Genomic DNA, 19,344 nt, shown 5'->3' on the forward strand with positions numbered 1-19,344 from the left:
TTTTGTTGTTGTCTTTGTTTTTGGAGAGATTCTTACAATTTAAAAACATATATTTTTTTTTTACTTTTTTTTTTTTTTTTACTTTTAAGAAATTTTACCACTGTTTCTAGATTTATTTATTTTTTAAATTTGAGAAATTTTTACCATTCTTTTCTAGAAAAATTTCAACTTTTTTTTTTTTGAGACATTCTTGCAATAAAAAAAAAGTTGTTTTTTTTTTGTTTTTTTTACTTATTTTAAGAAATTTTACCAATGTTTCTAGATTTTTGAGAAATCTTATCACTTTTTTCTAGAAATGTTTAAATTTAAATGTTTTGGAGAAATCTTACCACTTTTTTCCCAGAAATATCTCTACAATATTTCCATAAATGCACGCCATCGGCCCTAATTTGAACAAGTATGTTTTTATATTGCTCGTGTTTGCTTCAACATTTTGTCCAATGGGGGTCCGTGGTCTAATTTGGGTCAGTTTAGGGGTCCTCGATGTAAAAAAAACGAATATATAACTCTTATATATGTGTGTGTGTGTGTCAGGGTGCTCCAGCTGATGAACCTGACGGACTCGCGGTTAGCGCAGGCGGGGAACGAGCGGCTGGAGCTGGCCATGCTCAGCTTCTTCGAGCAGTTCAGGAAGATCTACATCGGAGACCAGGTGCAGAAATCATCAAAGGTGAGTTCACACACGCACACACACACACACATACAACACACACAGACACACATATACACACACACACACACACACACACACACACACCTATACACCACGCTGGGCCTCACACACCCCCTGTACTGTATGTGCTGATGTGGGGGGGTTAAGTTAAAGGTCTTTTGTCCTGAGCTTCTGCTGCTGCAGCGTTTTCTATAGAGACGCGGTGGAGGCGCTGCTTCCTGCTGACCGTGTGTGTGTGTCTGTGTGTGTGTGTGTGTGTGTGTGTGTGTGTTTTTTCTTTGTTCGGGGCAGAAACAGCAAAATGTGAACATCACAGATAAGTGGTGCAACAATAGAAGCTGTAGTGTGTTTCTCTGGTTTCTGGTGTTAGCTCCGCCCCCTCCCTCACACACACCTCACACACCTGTCACACACTGTGTTGTGTAGTAGAGCAGGTAGTGTGTGTGTGTGTGTGTGTGTAGGCTCAGTCTCAGGTTCTGTTCTGGTTCAGCTCCGTAACGACACAACGTTAATCAAACAGGAAATGAACGGAGGCGTCTGTCAAACACAAGACGATGACTTCACAATAAAAGGCTATTTTTATAATGTGCGCTTTTATTTTGAAAAAAAGAAGGTTTCAATGCATTTCTATGGTTTACTGGTTCTGATTCAGGCCCAGGTCCGACAGAAACCACCATTTCAGTGTCTATAAAATAATAATAATAATAATCACTTTATTTGTGTCGCACACTTTAAAAAACACAAAAAACTATAAATACAGTAGAGCAACAGCATCCAAAACAATAAAAACAAGTTATATTACGTGTTAGAATGGAAATATTAAATATTATACAGTAACTGGAATCTCATTAAAGTCAGTTTTTTATGAAGTGACATAAAAGCTGAAACAGATTTTGCTGATTTTAGGAAAATAAAAGTGTTCCTTCAAAATAAAAGTGCACATTTTTTGGAGAAACAACTCACATACTCAGATTTCAAAATAAAAGTGCACATTTTTCAGAGAAACAACTCACAAGCTCAGATTTAAACACACTTATGAATAAAGTGAGTTGTGTTTTTATATTTTGAGATATTTCAGAGAGTTTTAAAGTTTTTATTTATAGTTTGTGAATAAAATAAAAGGATTTAATCTAGTTTTTTAACAGTTTGATTTAATAAAACAAACAGGAAGTTAAAGCAGCGTTTGTTTTGTTTTGTCCTGTCAAACTTAAACCTGAACGCTCCCTCTGGTTCTCGGAGGTCGAGGGTCGGAGCGGCCTCACACACACTTCCTGTCAGATTAACCCTTTGTTCACCACAGACACAAACCGAACCCCCTCAGATCTTTATCTCCTGTGTGTCTGTGTGTGTTTGTATATATGTGTGTGTGTGTCTGTGTCTGTGTCTGTGTCTGTGTGTTAGGGTCAGCGGCTGCTCTGCATCCTGTCCATCACTTCCTCTGAAACACACACACACACACACACACACACACACACACACACACACACACACACACACACACACACACACACACACACACACACACACACAGTGTTAAAGTTAGTGAAGGATTAGAGAAGCTCCGCCCCCTTTAAAGTCCAGCTGATTTAAACCTGATGTGACGTTCACTGACACGGACAAAGACCTGTACATTCCTGTTGCGTAATTATAGAAACATTATAACATCAATATTATAGAAACATAACATTATAGTTTATATTTAAGTCATTATCTGGTAAATCTACTTTAAAATTAATGGTGTTGCATCTTCACTGGCCTCACGATTCATCAGTCTATGATTCGGTTTGATTCGATCATCATACGATGCATCACATCCTCAATTTTGGCTTTTTTTTTTAACATTTAACATAAATAGTCGGAAAAATATGGTAACTTTTAATTTACATAAAATAAAATAGGAAAAGAAAATAGAAAATATAATTTTAATGCATTTCCACAATACAGCAGCTTCCCTGGAGTCTGAACATACAAAGAGAAAGAAAAGGCCTTTAGTCTATTTAAAGCTGCACTTGTTCATTTCTCAAAAACAAAACGTAAATCTTAGAGATTTATTATATTTTAAAACACAATGCTGTCTCTGTGTGTGAACATCATCAAACCTGAATTAATTATTTGAATTTAAAGATCGATAATGAGACATAACGGCATCGATTCAGAATTGTCCCGTTAAGAATCTTGATTATTTTTGGCGCCGCTCCTTTAAATACTAATAAATAGTTTAAATTCATATAAAGTGAAGTGATAAGAAAGAAAGAAAGAAATCTAATAAAAGACAACATTATGGTCTGTCCAGTGTGACAGTGAGACAAACAGCAGCTCTTTGTCGTTGTAGAGAATAAAAACAAACTCTTTTCTAGCTCCTCTCCTTCCTTCCTTCCTTCCTCGTTTCCTTGATTCCTTCCCTTTGGTCGTCAGGTGCCGATGTCGTCCTGTGATTGGTTAGTGAGTGTTGTCATGGTGATGATGGTGCTACGGGTTGGGACGAGGGACATGTGTGGTTTAGAGTCGTCGTAGATGATAATCAGCTGTTTGTGATTGGCCAGTGATGACGTCACTCTGTTCTCTCATGTAAAATGATATGATATGTAATGTGTGTGTGTGTCGTCTTTTCTCTCTGTGTGTGTGTGTGTGTGTGTGTGTGTTATTTTGTGTGTGTGTGTGTCTTTGTGTGTGTGTGTGTGTGTTGCAGCTTTATCGACGACTATCAGAGGTTCTGGGCCTGAACGATGAGACGATGGTGCTCAGTGTGTTTATAGGGAAAATGTGAGTAAGAAAATAAATAGATAAATAATATAATAAATAATATAAAGATGATGATGATGATGTTACTGAAATAAAAGAAACAACTAAACACTGACTTCTCTCTCTCTCTCTCTCTCTCTCTCTCTCTCTCTCTCTCTCTCTCTCTCTCCGTCTCAGCATCACGAACTTGAAGTACTGGGGCCAGTGTGAACCAATCACCTCCAAGACACTCCAGCTGCTCAACGACCTGTCGTTAGGATATCCTTCACTTGTGTGTGTGTGTGTGTCTGTGTCGACGAAAACCTCAAAAACTGGACTCTAACCCGTCAACACAGAGTTCTTGGGTGACTTCTACGTTGACTGGAAGCGTAAAAATACATGTAATCACCAGCTCTTGTCCAAAAGTCATGTGAAAAACAAGGAAATTATTTTTTAAACTAATATCATTTATTTTACTGGAAACAAGAAGTCCCTGCAGTGTTATGTTGTATGCATCATGCAGTATTTGTTCTTACGGTATGGAAGAAAAGTGTAGTTTGTTTGTTACCTCCATACCAGTACATTTAAAGTAATTTCTATTTAATTTGTGTACATTTTTACGATGGAGTATTAGGGCCACATTGAGAAAAAAACAAAAAAACACAGACTTCGAGAATAAAGTTGTACATTTCCTACGAGAAAAAAGTCATAACATTATGAGAATAAAGTCGTACATTTATGACTTTATTCTCGAAGTTTGTGATTTTTTTATTTGTCAATGTGGCCCTAATACTCCATCGTACATTTTAGTCATTAACATTAAAAACACGGTCTTTTTGGTTGTAAAATAAGAGTAAAAGGTAAAAAAAATAAACAGAATTCCCCAAAATTTAAACGGAAAAGACGGAATTTGGCAAAAAAATATGATTGTTTTTTATAGGGCCCTAGTTATTATAGTTAACTAAGACAAGTAAACTGAAATAAAAATGACCAAGAACTAAATAAACACTACAATGAATGAACAAAGTAAAACAAACTAAACTAAGTCAGATAACATCAGCTTAGTTGTAGTTTTCTTGTCGATGTCTAAAGCTGCAGGAAGAAAACGCCACAGCTCAATATGAGACGACTTGGAGTACGACCCACAGCTAGATAAGAGTGAATGGAACCTGATGAGGACTGATGGGAACATTATGGGATGGATGCAACTAAAAGGGAACAAGTTCATCTTCAGAGGTCTGACAGAGACTTTCTGCTAAAACCTGGAAAACTAAAACTAAATAAAAACTTGTTAATTCTCTAAAATAAAAACTAAACTCGAAACTGCTCCATCACTTGTTGAACTCACTAAAACTAAACTGAGATAAAAAAAATAAAATAAAGATAAAAACTAATGACATTTTTAAAACAATAATAACATTGGTGTGTGTAACAGGTGTGTGTCTGTGCACAGTGTGTGAGTGTGTTTGCTCCTTGACCAGGTGTGTGTACGTACAGCAGCGTGAGGAAGCTGGTGAAGCTCAGCGCCGTTCAGTTCATGTTGAACAACCACACAGTGAGTTACACACACACACACTCTTTGATTACACACTGTGTGTTGTTGTAGAGACGTACGGTGACTAACTGTGTGTGTGTGTGTGTCTCTGTGTGTGTGTGTGTGTGTGTGTGTGTGTGTGTGTGTGTGTGTGTGTGTGTGTGTGTGTGTGTGTGTGTGTGTGTGTGTGTGTCTCTCTCTCTCTCAGAGCGAACACTTCTCCTTCCTGGGAGTCAACAACCAGTCCAACCTGAGCGACATGAGGTGTCGGACGACGTTCTACACGGCGCTGGGACGACTGCTGATGGTCGACCTGGGTCAGTACGGTGGCCCTGAGGGGTCAACACACTGACGCTGCACAAAACACACACACACACACACACACACACACACACACACACACACACACAGCAGGTCGAGACCGAAGGAGAAGAAAATCTATTATGAATCAGAATAAAGTCTCAGTCCTGATAAAACGATCCCAGATTAACTTCACTTAAGAGAAATGACAAAAGTAAAGAGAAGTGAGTTGGTGCAGATCTGTGTTTTACCTGAGGACAGTGAACGCATCATCAGTCTGTTAGAGCTGATCTGAGGTCAGATGATGCTTCAACACCACTAGCTGGGTTCACATGGAGCCAAATACTCAGATTAGAATCGGTTTAGACGTCCAAACTGAAGGAAATTTCATTCGGTTTCAGAGAGGTGGAATAAACCTTTTCTTAAACCGAAAGAAATTGAAACTAAATGTCGTCTGGTTTCGTTCTTTCTGCTCCGTGTGGACGTAAATGCGTAGTGATGTCTTCATCTGCAAACGCTTGAATGAAACAGTCAAAACAATGAACAACTACTGAGATGATCAGACCATAGAGTTCTCAACAGGCCTGAACATTTATATCCGACCGGAGTGGACTCGGCCAAAGAAAAAAGAGGAAAAATGACGACCCGAATCTGTCCGAACCAGCACGTCCTGCTGGGGTGTTCTGGTTGGAAACGCCTGTTAAGAACACATCCGTTCTGAACAAATGCAGTGGTTCATGTAAACACCAGATCGGATTAGATCAAATCACATGTAAACAGTTAAAACCTGAAAGACTCATTCAGAATGATTTCAATCAGAAAGAGGAAAAAGTCTCCATGTAAACCCACCTACTGATTCATTTTTCCACTTTAAGTAACTTTTAATAAATTGTGAATGTTTTTGACCAGCATCAGGTTGTTTCAGTTATTGATTATTAATAATATAAATACTACTACTAATAATAAACAGCTATTAATGAAAAGAAAAATAAAAGAAATCTGCAGCTCATATAAAACTAAAAACCATGAGAAGATTCAATGACATCACTACACCTACTGATCTGAGGTCTGATACCCACTGTTGTGTTAATTTATTTGTCTGTGTGTTTGTGTACAGGAGAGGACGAGGACCAGTTTGAACAGTTCATGTTGCCTCTGACGGCCGCGTTTGAAGCTGTCGCTCAGATGCTGAGCACAAACACCTTCAACGAGCAGGAGGCCAAGGTCTCACACACACACAATTGTCATTTTTATTTGTATTTCAGTTTGCTGAATTATTTTTTCACTGCTAATTTAAGTTTTAGTCTTAGTTAACTATAAGAGCCCAGGTTCACTGACTTTCTTCTTCCTGTGTTGCTTCCTGCAGAGAACTCTGGTGGGTTTGGTTCGAGACCTGCGAGGCATCGCGTTCGCCTTCAACGCCAAGACGAGCTTCATGATGCTGTTTGACTGGATGTATCCTCTGATCTCTGAGCCTCCGTGACCTGGCTCCACACGAGATTAATGTCTATTTGTGCATACTGTAGTCCCTGTTTTAAAGGGATAGTTCAACATTTTGGCAAACTGGTGCATTGCCATAATCCCTATAGTCATAGCAGTAGGTTTGTTACCTTTAATTGTCGGTGCAAGATACTTTTAGACCGGCGGAGCAGAGCCCAGACCTCATCAAATACACAATCCAACAACTCCACAACGCTCTGGTGGACAAGTTGTGAGCTGCACATTCACCACACTATGAGATAATAACACAACGTTACCAGACAGAGTTGTTTTAGAGGGAAATACAAAGACTGTTGATGAAAAACTGTCCCTGAAGACAACGCGCATCAGCGGTTTTGCATGAATTTGCCTCTAAAACAACTCTGTTCAAAAACTAAATCCCATAATGAGCCTCCGTAGCGTAGCTCTGAGCAGCTCGCGGCTCTGCTCCGCCGTTCTAAAAACAGCTTGCACCGACAATTAAAGGTAACGAACCTACTGCTATGACTATAGGGATTATGGCAATGGGGCCAATTTGCCAAAATGTTGAACTATCCCTTTAACTACATCAATACTCCACCTCTCTCTCTCCAGGGATGCAAACAGCGCGCCGAAAAGCGAAACTCGCTTTTTTCATGACCAATTAGGTGACTTGTGTGAATCATTCAGATCCGAAGAGATTTTGTTTTGAGGGGGGGGGGTCTCAGCGTCTCAGCTGGGGTCAGTAAAATGTTTTTCTAACAGGCTGACAGTGACAATCACGTGAAACTGAGGCGAACTCATTCATGGTTTCTGATCATACTGATAACTGCCGACCTCCAATGTTGACGCGCGACGTGCGCGCTCGTTACCCAAAGCGGCGCGTATCCGCGTGCAGTCGGTACGTACATTACTGTGTCAGGCAGGTGTCTCCCACGGAGCTCTGCCCCGTTTCAGAGGTGAAGGAGAGACGTCGCCTCCGCGATGTAGAATGTGTTCAATTAAAGTGAAACTAACACATTATATAGGCCTATATGTCCATTACACACTTTTAGGCCTTAAAATGTCTTAAATTTGTTGAATTATTGTGTTCAAGTCTTAAATAATTTTAGACAGGTCTTAAATTTTCTTATGCCCACCATGGGCGAGCATTTGCCCCTAAAAAAAAAAGACATGTGTGAACCGGGAAAATCACAAAAAAGAAAGAGCACAACCTGCGATTGGTCCAAAACTACAAATCCCACAATTCTCTGGCCTCAACAATAACAGTAGTTAGTGTAAATAAGAGAGAGTGGAGCTGTAGGTGAAAAGAGGAAACAACGCCACGTCTGGTCCTGTTCTATGTTGTTCGTTCACACCGTCACCGTTTATTCGTTACGTCCGCGGTGTAAAAGGCCGTGACGCAAAGACGCGATTAGGCGCGAGACGCGGTATACGCAACTCTTTTTTTTTTTGCGACGCAATACACGCGATTCTTTTATGGCGACGGGACCTTCGCGTCTTCGTCTATTTCATCGTGTTTGGTGGGAAGACCCACAGGGGCTTCCCACACAAACACGAGGAACGCTTTTTTTTCGCGCGAGCTTTTACGCGCAACCAAACGCGAGATACGCGAGAAATGCGATTTAACGCTCGTTTTCACTCGTTTCAAAAAAAAATTCACGAGCCCGCCAACAACTTTTTTTTTTTTTTCAAAGGAGGTTCAACTGGACTTAGTTATTTGTCTAGGAAGACGTTTCACCTCTCATCCAAGAGGCTTCATCAGTTCATGTAGCATCTGACCAGGCTGGGACTGGACCAACTAACTGGTGTGGAGACTCAGTATAAGTCCAGTTGCTTTCGATTTAACCTCCTTTGAAATACTATGACCTGGACAAATGAGAATATGCACAGGCCTACAACAACATTTCTGCTCTCACCAACCATGGTTGAGGTCACAACGCTGCTGTAGCTGCTCTGGAAGTCCGAGACACTGAGGCCAAACGCCGCCGTCGCTTCTGATCCATGACGGCGAGTTCCGGGCTGATGAGCTACAGAGACTGAGCAGTGCGTCGCTGTGTCGGACTGTTTGTTTGGATTTAATGAAGAAGCTGCACAGAGTCAGGTGAGCAGAAGCTGCCCCCCCTGCCCCCCTCACCGTGGAGCCGCTGCTGTCTCACAGCCACCACCGACCCCTAGAATAAAACACCACTAAGCCGTGGACGGTCGCTGCGTGGATAAAATGCTGACGACCAAAACAGCCGCCACCAGGTCACTGACTGGAGAGTTTTAAAGTCGGCACATGAACGCAGCTCAGACCGGCCGGTGCCTCAGCGCGGTGATCAGCAGGACGCTATACCCAGTACCGGCCAGCTCAGTACAGAGGGGGGGGACGATAACGTGACGCACAGTATACTGTTATGAGACACATTATGCATCCCAACTGTCTTTTTTTTTTTTAGAGGATTTTTTTTTTTTTACCAAGAATGCGCCCAAAAAAATCATGATCCAGGGGCCAAAATTCGAAACAAATATATATTTTTTTAAATCATAGGCTAATTCTCATTATTCTCCTGATGTCGGTTTAATGTAAACAGATTGCGCTGTTATGCGTCATGTGACAGCGGGGCAGTGCTGCAGCTGCTGTGCTGTGATGGACCTGATCAGACTGGTGGTGGTCCACAGTCAATCAGTCCCAGATCCTCCACCGTCACCAGATCCCCCGAAAGCCCCCGCAAATAATACATCGACAAGAAGTTAAGTGGCAAATTGCACCTTTTCGTCGGTTTATTATTTGCGGATTATTTTTTTTATAGCCTATATAACGTCACTGCAACATGCGGCTCTCAGTGCTTGTCTGTGTTGTGTCTATAAATTGTGAAATAACTTTTCCTCGATAGAAATATGAGACGTGGTCGACAGGTTTCATTCATTCATGTTTTGGCAGACAATACAAATAACCAATGATAATGAGATTTCCACCGCGCCGAACCAATCATGTGGCTGGAATAGAGCCAGTCAACAGTAACATGTGCATTTGTTTGGGTTGCTGCAGATGTGCACATCAGCTGACACCGCCGGTAAAAGAGAGAGAGAGAATGAGTGTTGTCTCGAAAAAAAACAGTAAAGGAGAACTTGGACAAGTGACTGAAAAGACGCGTGGTGCGTAATGGAGACACCAGACAGCTGGAGCGGACCGTGGTCACGGTGCGGCCGCTCTGCTGCTCACCTCTGTGTGTGCGATAACTCATGGTTGTCTCTGATTACACTGGTAACAGCCTTCCTATTCACCTCCAATGTAGACGCGACGTGCGCGCTCGTTACCCAAAGCGGCGCGTATCCGCGTGCAGTCGGTGCGACGGCGCCGCCGTTTCCCCCCCGTGCATGTCCGTTGCTGTGTCAGGCAGGTGTCTCCCACGGAGCTCTGTCCCGTTTCTACGGTGAAGGAGAGACGTCGCCTCCGCGATGTAGAATGTGTTCAATTAAAGTGAAACTAACACATTATATAGGCCTATATGTCCATTACACACTGAATGGGATGTTAAATCCCATGTCTTTATTTCTTCTGTTTATTTTAATAGTAATAATTATGACTAACATTCAGTGAAGACCTAAAAATCAGTATCTCCAAAATTGAAATATTGCAATGGTTTTTATTTTTTTAAAGCATTTTTAATCTAGAAATGTTGGCCTTCTGAAAACTGTCCATCTATATGCACTCAATACTTGGTTGGGGTTGAACTACTGGAAATTGACTTTTCTGTGATATTGTTAATGGTGAGGCCCCCCCCCCCCCCGCCAGACAATTCCTCTCTTTTTTGGTCCTGACCCGTTTGCATCCCTGGGCTCTGCTCCACCGTTCTAAAAATAGCTTGCACCGACAATTAAAGGTAACGAACCTACTGCTATGACTATAGGGATTATGGCAATGAACTACCCCTTTAAATAAATCAATACTCCACCTCTCTTGCTCTCTTCCTCGCCGTCGTCCTTAACCCTGACCTCAGATACCCGGCCTACATGCCCATCCTGCAGCGCGCCATCGAGCTGTGGTACCACGACCCAGCATGCACCACGCCCGTCCTCAAGCTGATGGCCGAGCTCGTTCACAACAGGTGACACAGCGCCGCCGCCGTGCTGCGTTCACATGCAGCTGGGAAAAAAATAAAAAAACTGGAGATGTGAGACTCTGTCCTATAATCTGATGATGATGGTTTTTATTTTGTTTATTTTCCTGCAGATCTCAGCGGCTACAGTTCGACGTGTCGTCACCGAATGGCATCCTGCTGTTCCGAGAAACCAGCAAGATGATCACCACCTACGGTAAAATAATCACCGCCAAAATAAAAGTCCCTGACACAGTTAAAGAAACGAAATGAAACAAGATGATGCAAATAATCATAAATAAAAGAGAGAAAATTAATAATTTCTTGATTTTAAACCTCACTGATGATGATGTAATTTCATGATCAGTATTTAATCAATAACAGAAACACACTGATCTGTTATTGTGTTTGAATTAATTGAATAAAATCACATTATTTTAACCTCTGATTATCTATAATCAGGGGACTATTATACAGATTACATCACATTTTTAAATGCAGCTCATTAACATAATTTACAGTATTTCATCCTGTTTCTTTTCAAAATAAAAGTTTCATGTTGAAGATTGTTTTTAATTTAATTAAATTAAACAAATTAAACTTATATGATTATTAATTTTAATGTCAATATTTGTTGATTTGACTTTAAACGTGTTGAGTCGTTGTTTTTGTTTTAATATTTTGACTCGGTTGTCGTCAATAAATATTTATTAGTTGCCAATGTTATTTAGCCTCCATCAGTGTGATCATCAATAAACTCTGAATTAAATATGTTATGGTTTTAGTTCAGTCACCACAGGCTCTGACAACGCTTTCTAAACTAGATTATTGGTCTAAAACAGTATTGATTGATTGATTGATTGATTGATTGGTTGGTTGGTTGGTTGGTTGATTGATTGGTTGATTGGTTGATTGGTTGATTGGTTTTGTGGCCGACAGGGAACCGCATCCTGACGCTGGGCGAGGTGCCGAAGGACCAGGTGTACGGCGTGAAGCTGAAGGGCGTCAGCGTCTGCTTCGCCATGCTGAAGGCCGTGCTCAGCGGCAACTACGTCAACTTCGGCGTCTTCCGTCTCTACGGCGACGACGCCCTGGACAACGCCCTGCAGACCTTCATCAAACTGCTGCTCTCCATCCCACACAGCGACTTACTGGTAAGAAGAGTGTCCTACGGCCCCTGAAGGCAACACAACATTTATCACGTTTAAGGCCGTCTCCTCTCAAGTGGCTCAGTAACATGAACGTGTAAACAGGACAAATACGCAAAGAATCGGATGTCGTCAGATCAGATTTCAGATTTTTCAGATTTAGACCGCAAACACTCAATAAAATGCTCCTGCGACACTTCATTGTGCTTTATTGAATGTATTTTCAACTACAAACAAGCCTAAAAAACGTGCAACTTATATATTGCAATCAATTTCTAATATTCTGACTCCGCTTTTCTTTTGTACATTTTTTATTTTTCATGATGGGTCTTAAATTTCACCCATAATGGTCTTAAAAAGGTCTTAAATTTGAAGTGGTGAAACCTGCAGAGATCCTGGTGTAGTTTGTCATCAGTAATAATATGAATATATAAATTCCCATGCCTACACGTTTTGCTGAACCTCTGTAGCCCGTGATTGACACGTGGGGCTGACCATGGTGTGTTCACTGTGGTCACTGTCACAGGATTATTTAGAGAATTATTACAGTGTTTCATTTTCGTGGTGAATTTTTAGTTTTTTTTTTCCTCACTAGTTCTTGTTTTCATATAACATTAATTTACATGCAGATCGAGGACAAGAGAAACCATAGAGATTAAAAATAAAGCGCACACAATATTAGCTTGTTCTTCGTTTTGAGAAAACTTTTTTTGAAAAAAAAAAAAGCCACGGCTTCCAGAATTATTTTAAAAAGCGATGCAAAGACAAAATGTAGTTTGTCTCTGCGCCATCTCTGTTTATATGAGCAGTTTGTTTACTATGGTCACTTCCGCCCCTCCTACACACCTCGCTGATTCGCTAGGACACAGCCAATCAGAATGGCCATAGCTAGCACAAAGCCAATCAGAGTATCCGACGGCTCCCAGACTGCATGTCGAATCAGACCCGATGGCTTCCTCGCGTTCCCGACAGAGCTGAACACACCGAACAGACGCGTACCCGATGTCTGTTCCAACCTTAAAACACAGGTTGTTTTTGTTTTGAACTGAAAACACGTTGTGGGCGTGGCCTCAGCAGCTATTTCCAGGTGTGACCTCTGACCTCTGACCTTTAACCTCTGCCCCCTGCAGGACTACCCGAAGCTCAGCCAGTCCTTCTACTCTCTGCTGGAGGTGCTGACTCAGGACCACATGAACTTCATCGCCAGCCTGGAGCCGCATGTGGTCATGTACATCCTGTCGTCCATATCAGAGGGACTCACCGCGCTCGGTAACACACACACACACACACACACACACACACACACACACAGAGATCAGAGAGTGTGTTCGTCACTGCAGCTGCTTCATATGTATAAGTATACTGTATATCTGTGTGTGTTTCAGACACGATGGTGTGCACGGGCTGCTGCTCCAGTCTGGACCACATCGTCACCTACCTGTTCAAGCAGCTCTCCCGCTCCACCAAGAAACGGCCCACTCCCATGGCGACGGACGACCGCTTCCTGCACATCATGCAGCAGCACCCGGAGATGATCCAGCAGGTGAGAGGAGGAGGAGGATGATGAAGATGAAACTGAATTCTGGCCTCAATCCGTCTCTAACTGGACGACTGAAGTTCATGTCGGTCCGACTCAGACCGGACTTCTCCAGATCTGACTAAAACACCCAGATATTGCAACTGTAAACCGGTTTTCTTCTGCATGTAAACGTCTTAATCTGACTGAAACTGGACGATACATATTGTGCACATGCTTCACAACAGTGGAGACGACACAAAGGGAAGCAGAGTCTTGAAACTGACCAAGAAAGAAATAGAAATGCATCAGCATCGTCGATTCAGTGCATTTCACACAGTGCAACCAGTGAGAAGATGTTTTTTATTTAGGGAAAAAGAAAAGAGAGCCGACCCGAGCCAAGTTATTTGTTTATATTTTCAGCCCGTACCGGCGCCTCCGGTCGGGAACTGTAGTAGGTGTTTATATCCAGTTATTTACTTAGTGGCTGCCCCCAAGAAGTGATTACTCGATCTAAATGTCATGGTTGATTGTTCGCAGAGGGGAAAAAAAAACATTTGAAGCCGTGTCTTGTCAAAATTAACTCAAAATCTTTATAACTCAACTGTGTAGAAAGGCTAGATTGCCTAGATTATTGTAGGTAGATTGCTAGATTACTTAAAAAAAAGAAAGGCTCGAGGGCTTTTAATTTAAAGGGACAGATACAGGAAGTTGTGACACTCGCTGTCTTTTTTTTTTTTTTAACCTGGCAGGTCCCTGCGATATCGCGGTTGTGAGACAGTTAACTATTAATCAAGTTCACAAGCTGTGTGACTATGGCGGGCCGCGATTTAGCCTCATTAATTAATTGGAAACATTGTATCATCTATCTATCTGTGACATTTAGTCGACTAATGGTCCTAAATGACTCTTTTTGCTCGGGGGTAGTCCTACAGAAATATCAACTGGACAGGGTTGTATTAACCCGCTGAAACGACGCATATCACCACCGAGTGTTGAGGAGGACACGTTTCCGTCAATTATTCGCTTTTCCCTGTTGCGTGTAAACTGGGACAAGGACAGAACTCAGAGGAGATGCTCAATGCGAGTTATGTGAATGAGCATGTGAACGCAGCATTGACTCTGTGGTGTGTGTCTGTGTGTGTGTCTCTGCAGATGTTGTCTACAGTTCTCAACATCATCATCTTCGAGGACTGTAGGAACCAGTGGTCCATGTCCCGGCCTCTGTTAGGCCTCATCCTGCTCAACGAGAAGGTGAACATGCACACACACACTCCTGTATCCTCTCAGACCCCATTCTCTGTATATATGTGTGTTTGTAATAACCTGTGCTGTGTTGTGTGTGTTGTGTAGTATTTTGCTGACCTAAGGAACAGCATCGTCAACAGTCAGCCTCCTGAGAAGCAGCAGGCCATGCACTTATGTTTTGAGAACTTGATGGAGGGAATAGAGAGAAATCTACTAACAAAGAACCGGGACAGGTGAGTCACATGACCTTCTGACAAAACGGTACCTCCTATCAGAAGAAGAAGCAGGCCGAAGGCGTCGTAAGGACTTCCTGAACGCTTTGATATGACTTCGGTGTTTCTACAGTTCATATTTTGGAAACACTTGCGAGTTAAAAACAGGGGTCTCTTCCGCTTCTCTCAGAAAATGTTTTGCATTGGAGTCAATGAGAAGCAGGGAGAGACATGACCACACTCTGAGACTCACAGTTTAAATTCTGTAGGTCTCTCTGTTTTGTTGAACACATTGTTAGAGAGAGGACAAGTTTGTCTACAACTGTGGAAAAAAACATGTGTGTAGAGTGTAAATTGTGGCTGGGAGGAGAGTGGAAAGAGAAAAAGTTTCAGACAATTTCAGACAACTTCTCCCACTCTAGCCGATGATGTCATCCACTCTAGCCCCGAACATTCCGTGCAATACACACCCATTATAATCTCAACATTTCTCCTAAAATGATCATGGTCGTTGAACAGGGATTAATCAGAAACTATAATACCTATCAAAACGTGAATTCACACACCAATACATGAGACTTGTGTCTACATTTTACAGTTTAAATGGAGTCTCTAGGTGAAAGTATGCCAGAGCAGTAGCCGTTTGAAAAAGTGCAATAATTTGCTCGTTTTTTGACCTCCTCCCATTCATTCTCTATGAGAACATTTTTGTATTCTGTAAAGAAAAGTAAAAGCACACAGATCCCGATTGAGCCGCATGTTTTAATATACTGTATAATTTGCCTGGGTCCTCTCAAAACAATTACAAATTGAAAATTGACATGGAAGATGAAAAATAAGAAGAAATCCACACAATAAAAACTGTGCCTCTGTGTGTTTGCCCTGTGGCCCTAATAAACAAGCGTACAAATATACGTACATACGTATGCTTTGGCCTCTTTTCTAAGCTTGTATTGCTATATTATACTGTTATCTTAATGAATAGTACTGAAAAAGATGTATATGTAACAAAAAGAGGCAATTTATTATTTGACCGGTAAAAAATGTACTTGGCCCGTAGATTTTTTTTTCATCTACAAATCTACATAGGCTGGTGAAGAAACTCCCGCACACTTTTTCCTCACTTTTCGGTTGGAAACCTTCCTCAGGGTTTCTAACCGAAACGTTGGCATAAAAATAAAAATAATTTGCACAGTTTCTTCACCAGCCTATGTCGCTCTCCTCCTCCGACGCACCTTTTGTCAATCTGTGTGGAAAAGTGTTTCTACTGCAATCTACAAATCTACAAAAAGTTAGTTTACAGTGTTTACAGCCCTGGCTGAATAAGTAACAAGATGCACGAAGAAGTCCAACTTCCTGTTTGAATTGGACCTGTGGCGTCTCGTTCGCTCATTCATGCTGAACCCTGCTGATGTAACGTGTGTGTGTATCTGTGTGTGTTGTGTTTGTGCAGGTTCACCCAGAACTTGTCGGTGTTCAGGAGGGAAGTCAACGACAGCATGAAGAACTCCACGTACGGCGTCAACAGCAACGACATGATGAGCTGACATTCCACACAGCAGAGTCTTACCGCGCCGCAGACAGAGCTCACCCCCCCTCACCGCCCTTCCTCCTCCTCCTCCTCCTCCTCCAACAGCACCACCACGGCCTCCCCCCTCCTCCTCCTCCCTTCTCTGCATCACCCCTTCCTCCTCCTCCTCTCCTCCTCCTCTTCCTCCCTCTCCCCCCCGGGCCCGGATGCCTGGGGATCATCACCTCTTCGTCCTCTTCTTCGTCCTCCTCCTCCTCCTCACCCCTCCCGATCGATTCATTCGGGAATCGTTGGTTAACTTCAGCGACTAAGCCCCGCCCCCTCGCCCTCACACCTCCTCCCTCCTTCCTCCGCCTCCTTTTTGATATAAGCATATATAAATATATACAGATCTATTTTAAAAGCCAGTCTGCGTTGGTCTGACTCACCTGGCTGTCCAAACAGAGGGAGGGGGAGGGAAGGGAAGGGAGGGAGGGGGGGAGGGGGGGGGGTCGCATGTCTAAGCACTCACAGAGGAGGAGGAGGGGTGAGGAAGAAGGAGGAGGAGGAGGAAGAGGAGGAGGAATGCTGGTAAACGTAGTAATCTGCTTCTGCCTGCCTTGTATAGAAACACACAGAAAAAACCAAGTGTACATTTCTTTTCGTAACATTTTGAACAATGTTTATAATAATAATAATGACGATGATGATGACGACGATGATGATGATGAAGATGATGATGATGATGATGATGGAATTTAAAAACCACAAACAGGAAAAAAAAAAAAAAAACAACCAGAAAAACAAGACAAAAAACTACAAAAAACGACAAAACAAAAACCGTGTGATTGAGCTTTTTACAGTGTAGTGAGTTAGTGCAGCTGTTTGTCTGAGGAGAAAGGGAGGGGGGGGAGAGGGGGAGAGGGGGAGGAAGAGAAGGGGGGAGGAGAAGGGGGGAGGAGAGGGGGAGGGAGGGGGGGTCACACACCGACAGACAGGACGGACGGACGGACGGAGAGAGTCAGAGCAGCCATGTTGTACATTTCTTTTTCTTTTTTTTTCTTCCTCAGTCTCTGGTTGAAGTGATGTAAATAGCCACGTTACCCCCGGCAACAGGTCGGCGCCTTAAAGGGACAGTTTCTGCTGTTTGTTGTCGTTGTTGCTGTTGCTGTTGATCCACTGACTGAGTCCGACAGGAAGTACGTACGTAGATCAAAGATCAAAACTTTATTTAAACAGAAACACATGACGGAAAAATACATAAATACATGAATAAATACATAAATAAATAAATAATAAAACAGACGAGTCGTTTCAGACCGGAGCTGAGTCATCAATCAGAAGGAAACCGATCGGCAGCTTTGATTATTGATCAGTAGTCGTTCTTGTTGTTTTCTGGCCCTTGAATTGAATTGAAAAACTAATCGATCAAACTGATGTTGATCATCTGTTTTTATCATTTTCAAACTCCAGTTTAAACCAGAAAATGGAGTTTTAATGTTTAAGATAATCAATAACTAAACAATCATCAAATTGATCAATGAATCAACTGATTGTTTCTGCTCTCTATTTGATCAACAGTCAAATTAATAAAATAAAATGAGTCACTGAGTGAAAAAAACAACAAAAATCAGTTGATTATCAGAAGAATTCCAGATTAATTGATAATCGATTGATTGATTGATTAATTGACTAATTATTTCAGATCAACTTGTAATGACTTGTGTTTTTTTGTTTAATATCAGATCATGATCAGAAACTCTTCCACACTTTTACTACATCAATTAAATTATAAAGTTTCCAGTGAATGTCACTAATCAATCGATTAGTCAATTAATCAATCAACACGGAAATCAATTAACTAATTATCTCATGTGAGAGAAACGTTAAATGTTTTGATTCAGTTTTAATTTTCCGAGAGGCTGAAAACAACAAACGACGAATCATCTGATGTTTGATTATTGATTGATCAGAAGCTGCAGCTCCGGTTTGAAATGATTCACCTGAAGTTTTTTTATTTTTTTTAAACGTCCGGAACGTCGTTCGTTAACTTCCTGTCCCGGCGTCAAACGTCTGAGGTCAGAGGTCACGGCGGCTTCAGTATGAGTTTGGAAAATTATGTTATTTTCCTTTTTTTTTTTTTTGTAACACACTTCTGGTCCGGCTCGAGTCCGGCTCAACTCCGGCCTCCTCCTGTAAATCAATGAAGCCTGGCGTCTTCACCTTCACACACTCTCCTGTTCCACCATGTTGTTTACACTCTGGATTCCTTGGACCAGGTTTTTGGGACTGTTCCCCCACCTCCACAGCCCCCCCCCTCTCCCTTCTTAAAGGGATAGTAGCATTTTTTTTAAAGTGGGGTTGTATGATCTACAAATAGCCCCTAAGTACTTTAATTGCAGTAGAAGACTCTCTGCACTCCTCCCGTTAGCAACGCCAGCCCATAATAGCCCTGCCCAGAGATTTACAACATACATTGTTGTGAATGGACCCAAAGAAACGGCCTATTTTCACGGCCTAAAAGAGGTTTTACCTGAAAAAAAATACACAGTTCCATTGTTCACTATAATATAATTTTTTCCAGCCCTTCAAAGTGCAGGAAAAACACAGTTTTTATTTGGACCGAACCAACTCACGTATCCCTCCGCCCAGGGTTAGCGCCCGCCGATCAGCAGTTGGTTAGGTCCAAATAAAAACTGTGTTTTTCCTGCAATTTTATATTATAGCGAACGATGGAACTGTGTATTTTTTTTTCAGGTAAAACCTCTTTTAGGCCGTGAAAATAGGCCGTTTCTTTGGGTCCATTCACAACACTGTATGTTGTAAATCTCTGGGCAGGGCTATTATGGGCTGGCGTTGCTAACGGGAGGAGTGCAGAGAGTCTTCTACTGCAATTAAAGTACTTAGGGGCTATTTGTAGATCATACAACCCCACTTTT

At 41.9% G+C, this 19,344-nt stretch overlaps 1 protein-coding gene across 2 annotated transcripts in view; it reads left to right on the plus strand.

The window, feature by feature from the left end:
- xpo7 (exportin 7) overlaps nt 1–16,929 on the plus strand; it is a 42,032-nt gene extending 25,103 nt beyond the window's left edge. For both annotated transcript variants that reach the window (XM_083982856.1, XM_083982857.1), the window contains exons 15-29: nt 535–670; nt 3,363–3,436; nt 3,593–3,673; nt 4,886–4,949; nt 5,137–5,245; nt 6,346–6,452; nt 6,595–6,683; nt 10,673–10,780; nt 10,906–10,988; nt 11,711–11,925; nt 13,050–13,188; nt 13,305–13,462; nt 14,591–14,689; nt 14,789–14,916; nt 16,349–16,929. In XM_083982856.1, the coding sequence (XP_083838982.1) occupies nt 535–670; nt 3,363–3,436; nt 3,593–3,673; nt 4,886–4,949; nt 5,137–5,245; nt 6,346–6,452; nt 6,595–6,683; nt 10,673–10,780; nt 10,906–10,988; nt 11,711–11,925; nt 13,050–13,188; nt 13,305–13,462; nt 14,591–14,689; nt 14,789–14,916; nt 16,349–16,442 (1,684 nt within the window). In that variant the 3' untranslated portion in view covers nt 16,443–16,929. The remainder of the gene's footprint in view (nt 1–534; nt 671–3,362; nt 3,437–3,592; nt 3,674–4,885; nt 4,950–5,136; nt 5,246–6,345; nt 6,453–6,594; nt 6,684–10,672; nt 10,781–10,905; nt 10,989–11,710; nt 11,926–13,049; nt 13,189–13,304; nt 13,463–14,590; nt 14,690–14,788; nt 14,917–16,348) is intronic.
- The last annotated feature ends 2,415 nt before the right edge of the window (nt 16,930–19,344 follow it).

This window comes from Trachurus trachurus (assembly GCF_905171665.1).
Source record: "Trachurus trachurus genome assembly, chromosome: 12".
NCBI lineage: Eukaryota > Metazoa > Chordata > Actinopteri > Carangiformes > Carangidae > Trachurus > Trachurus trachurus.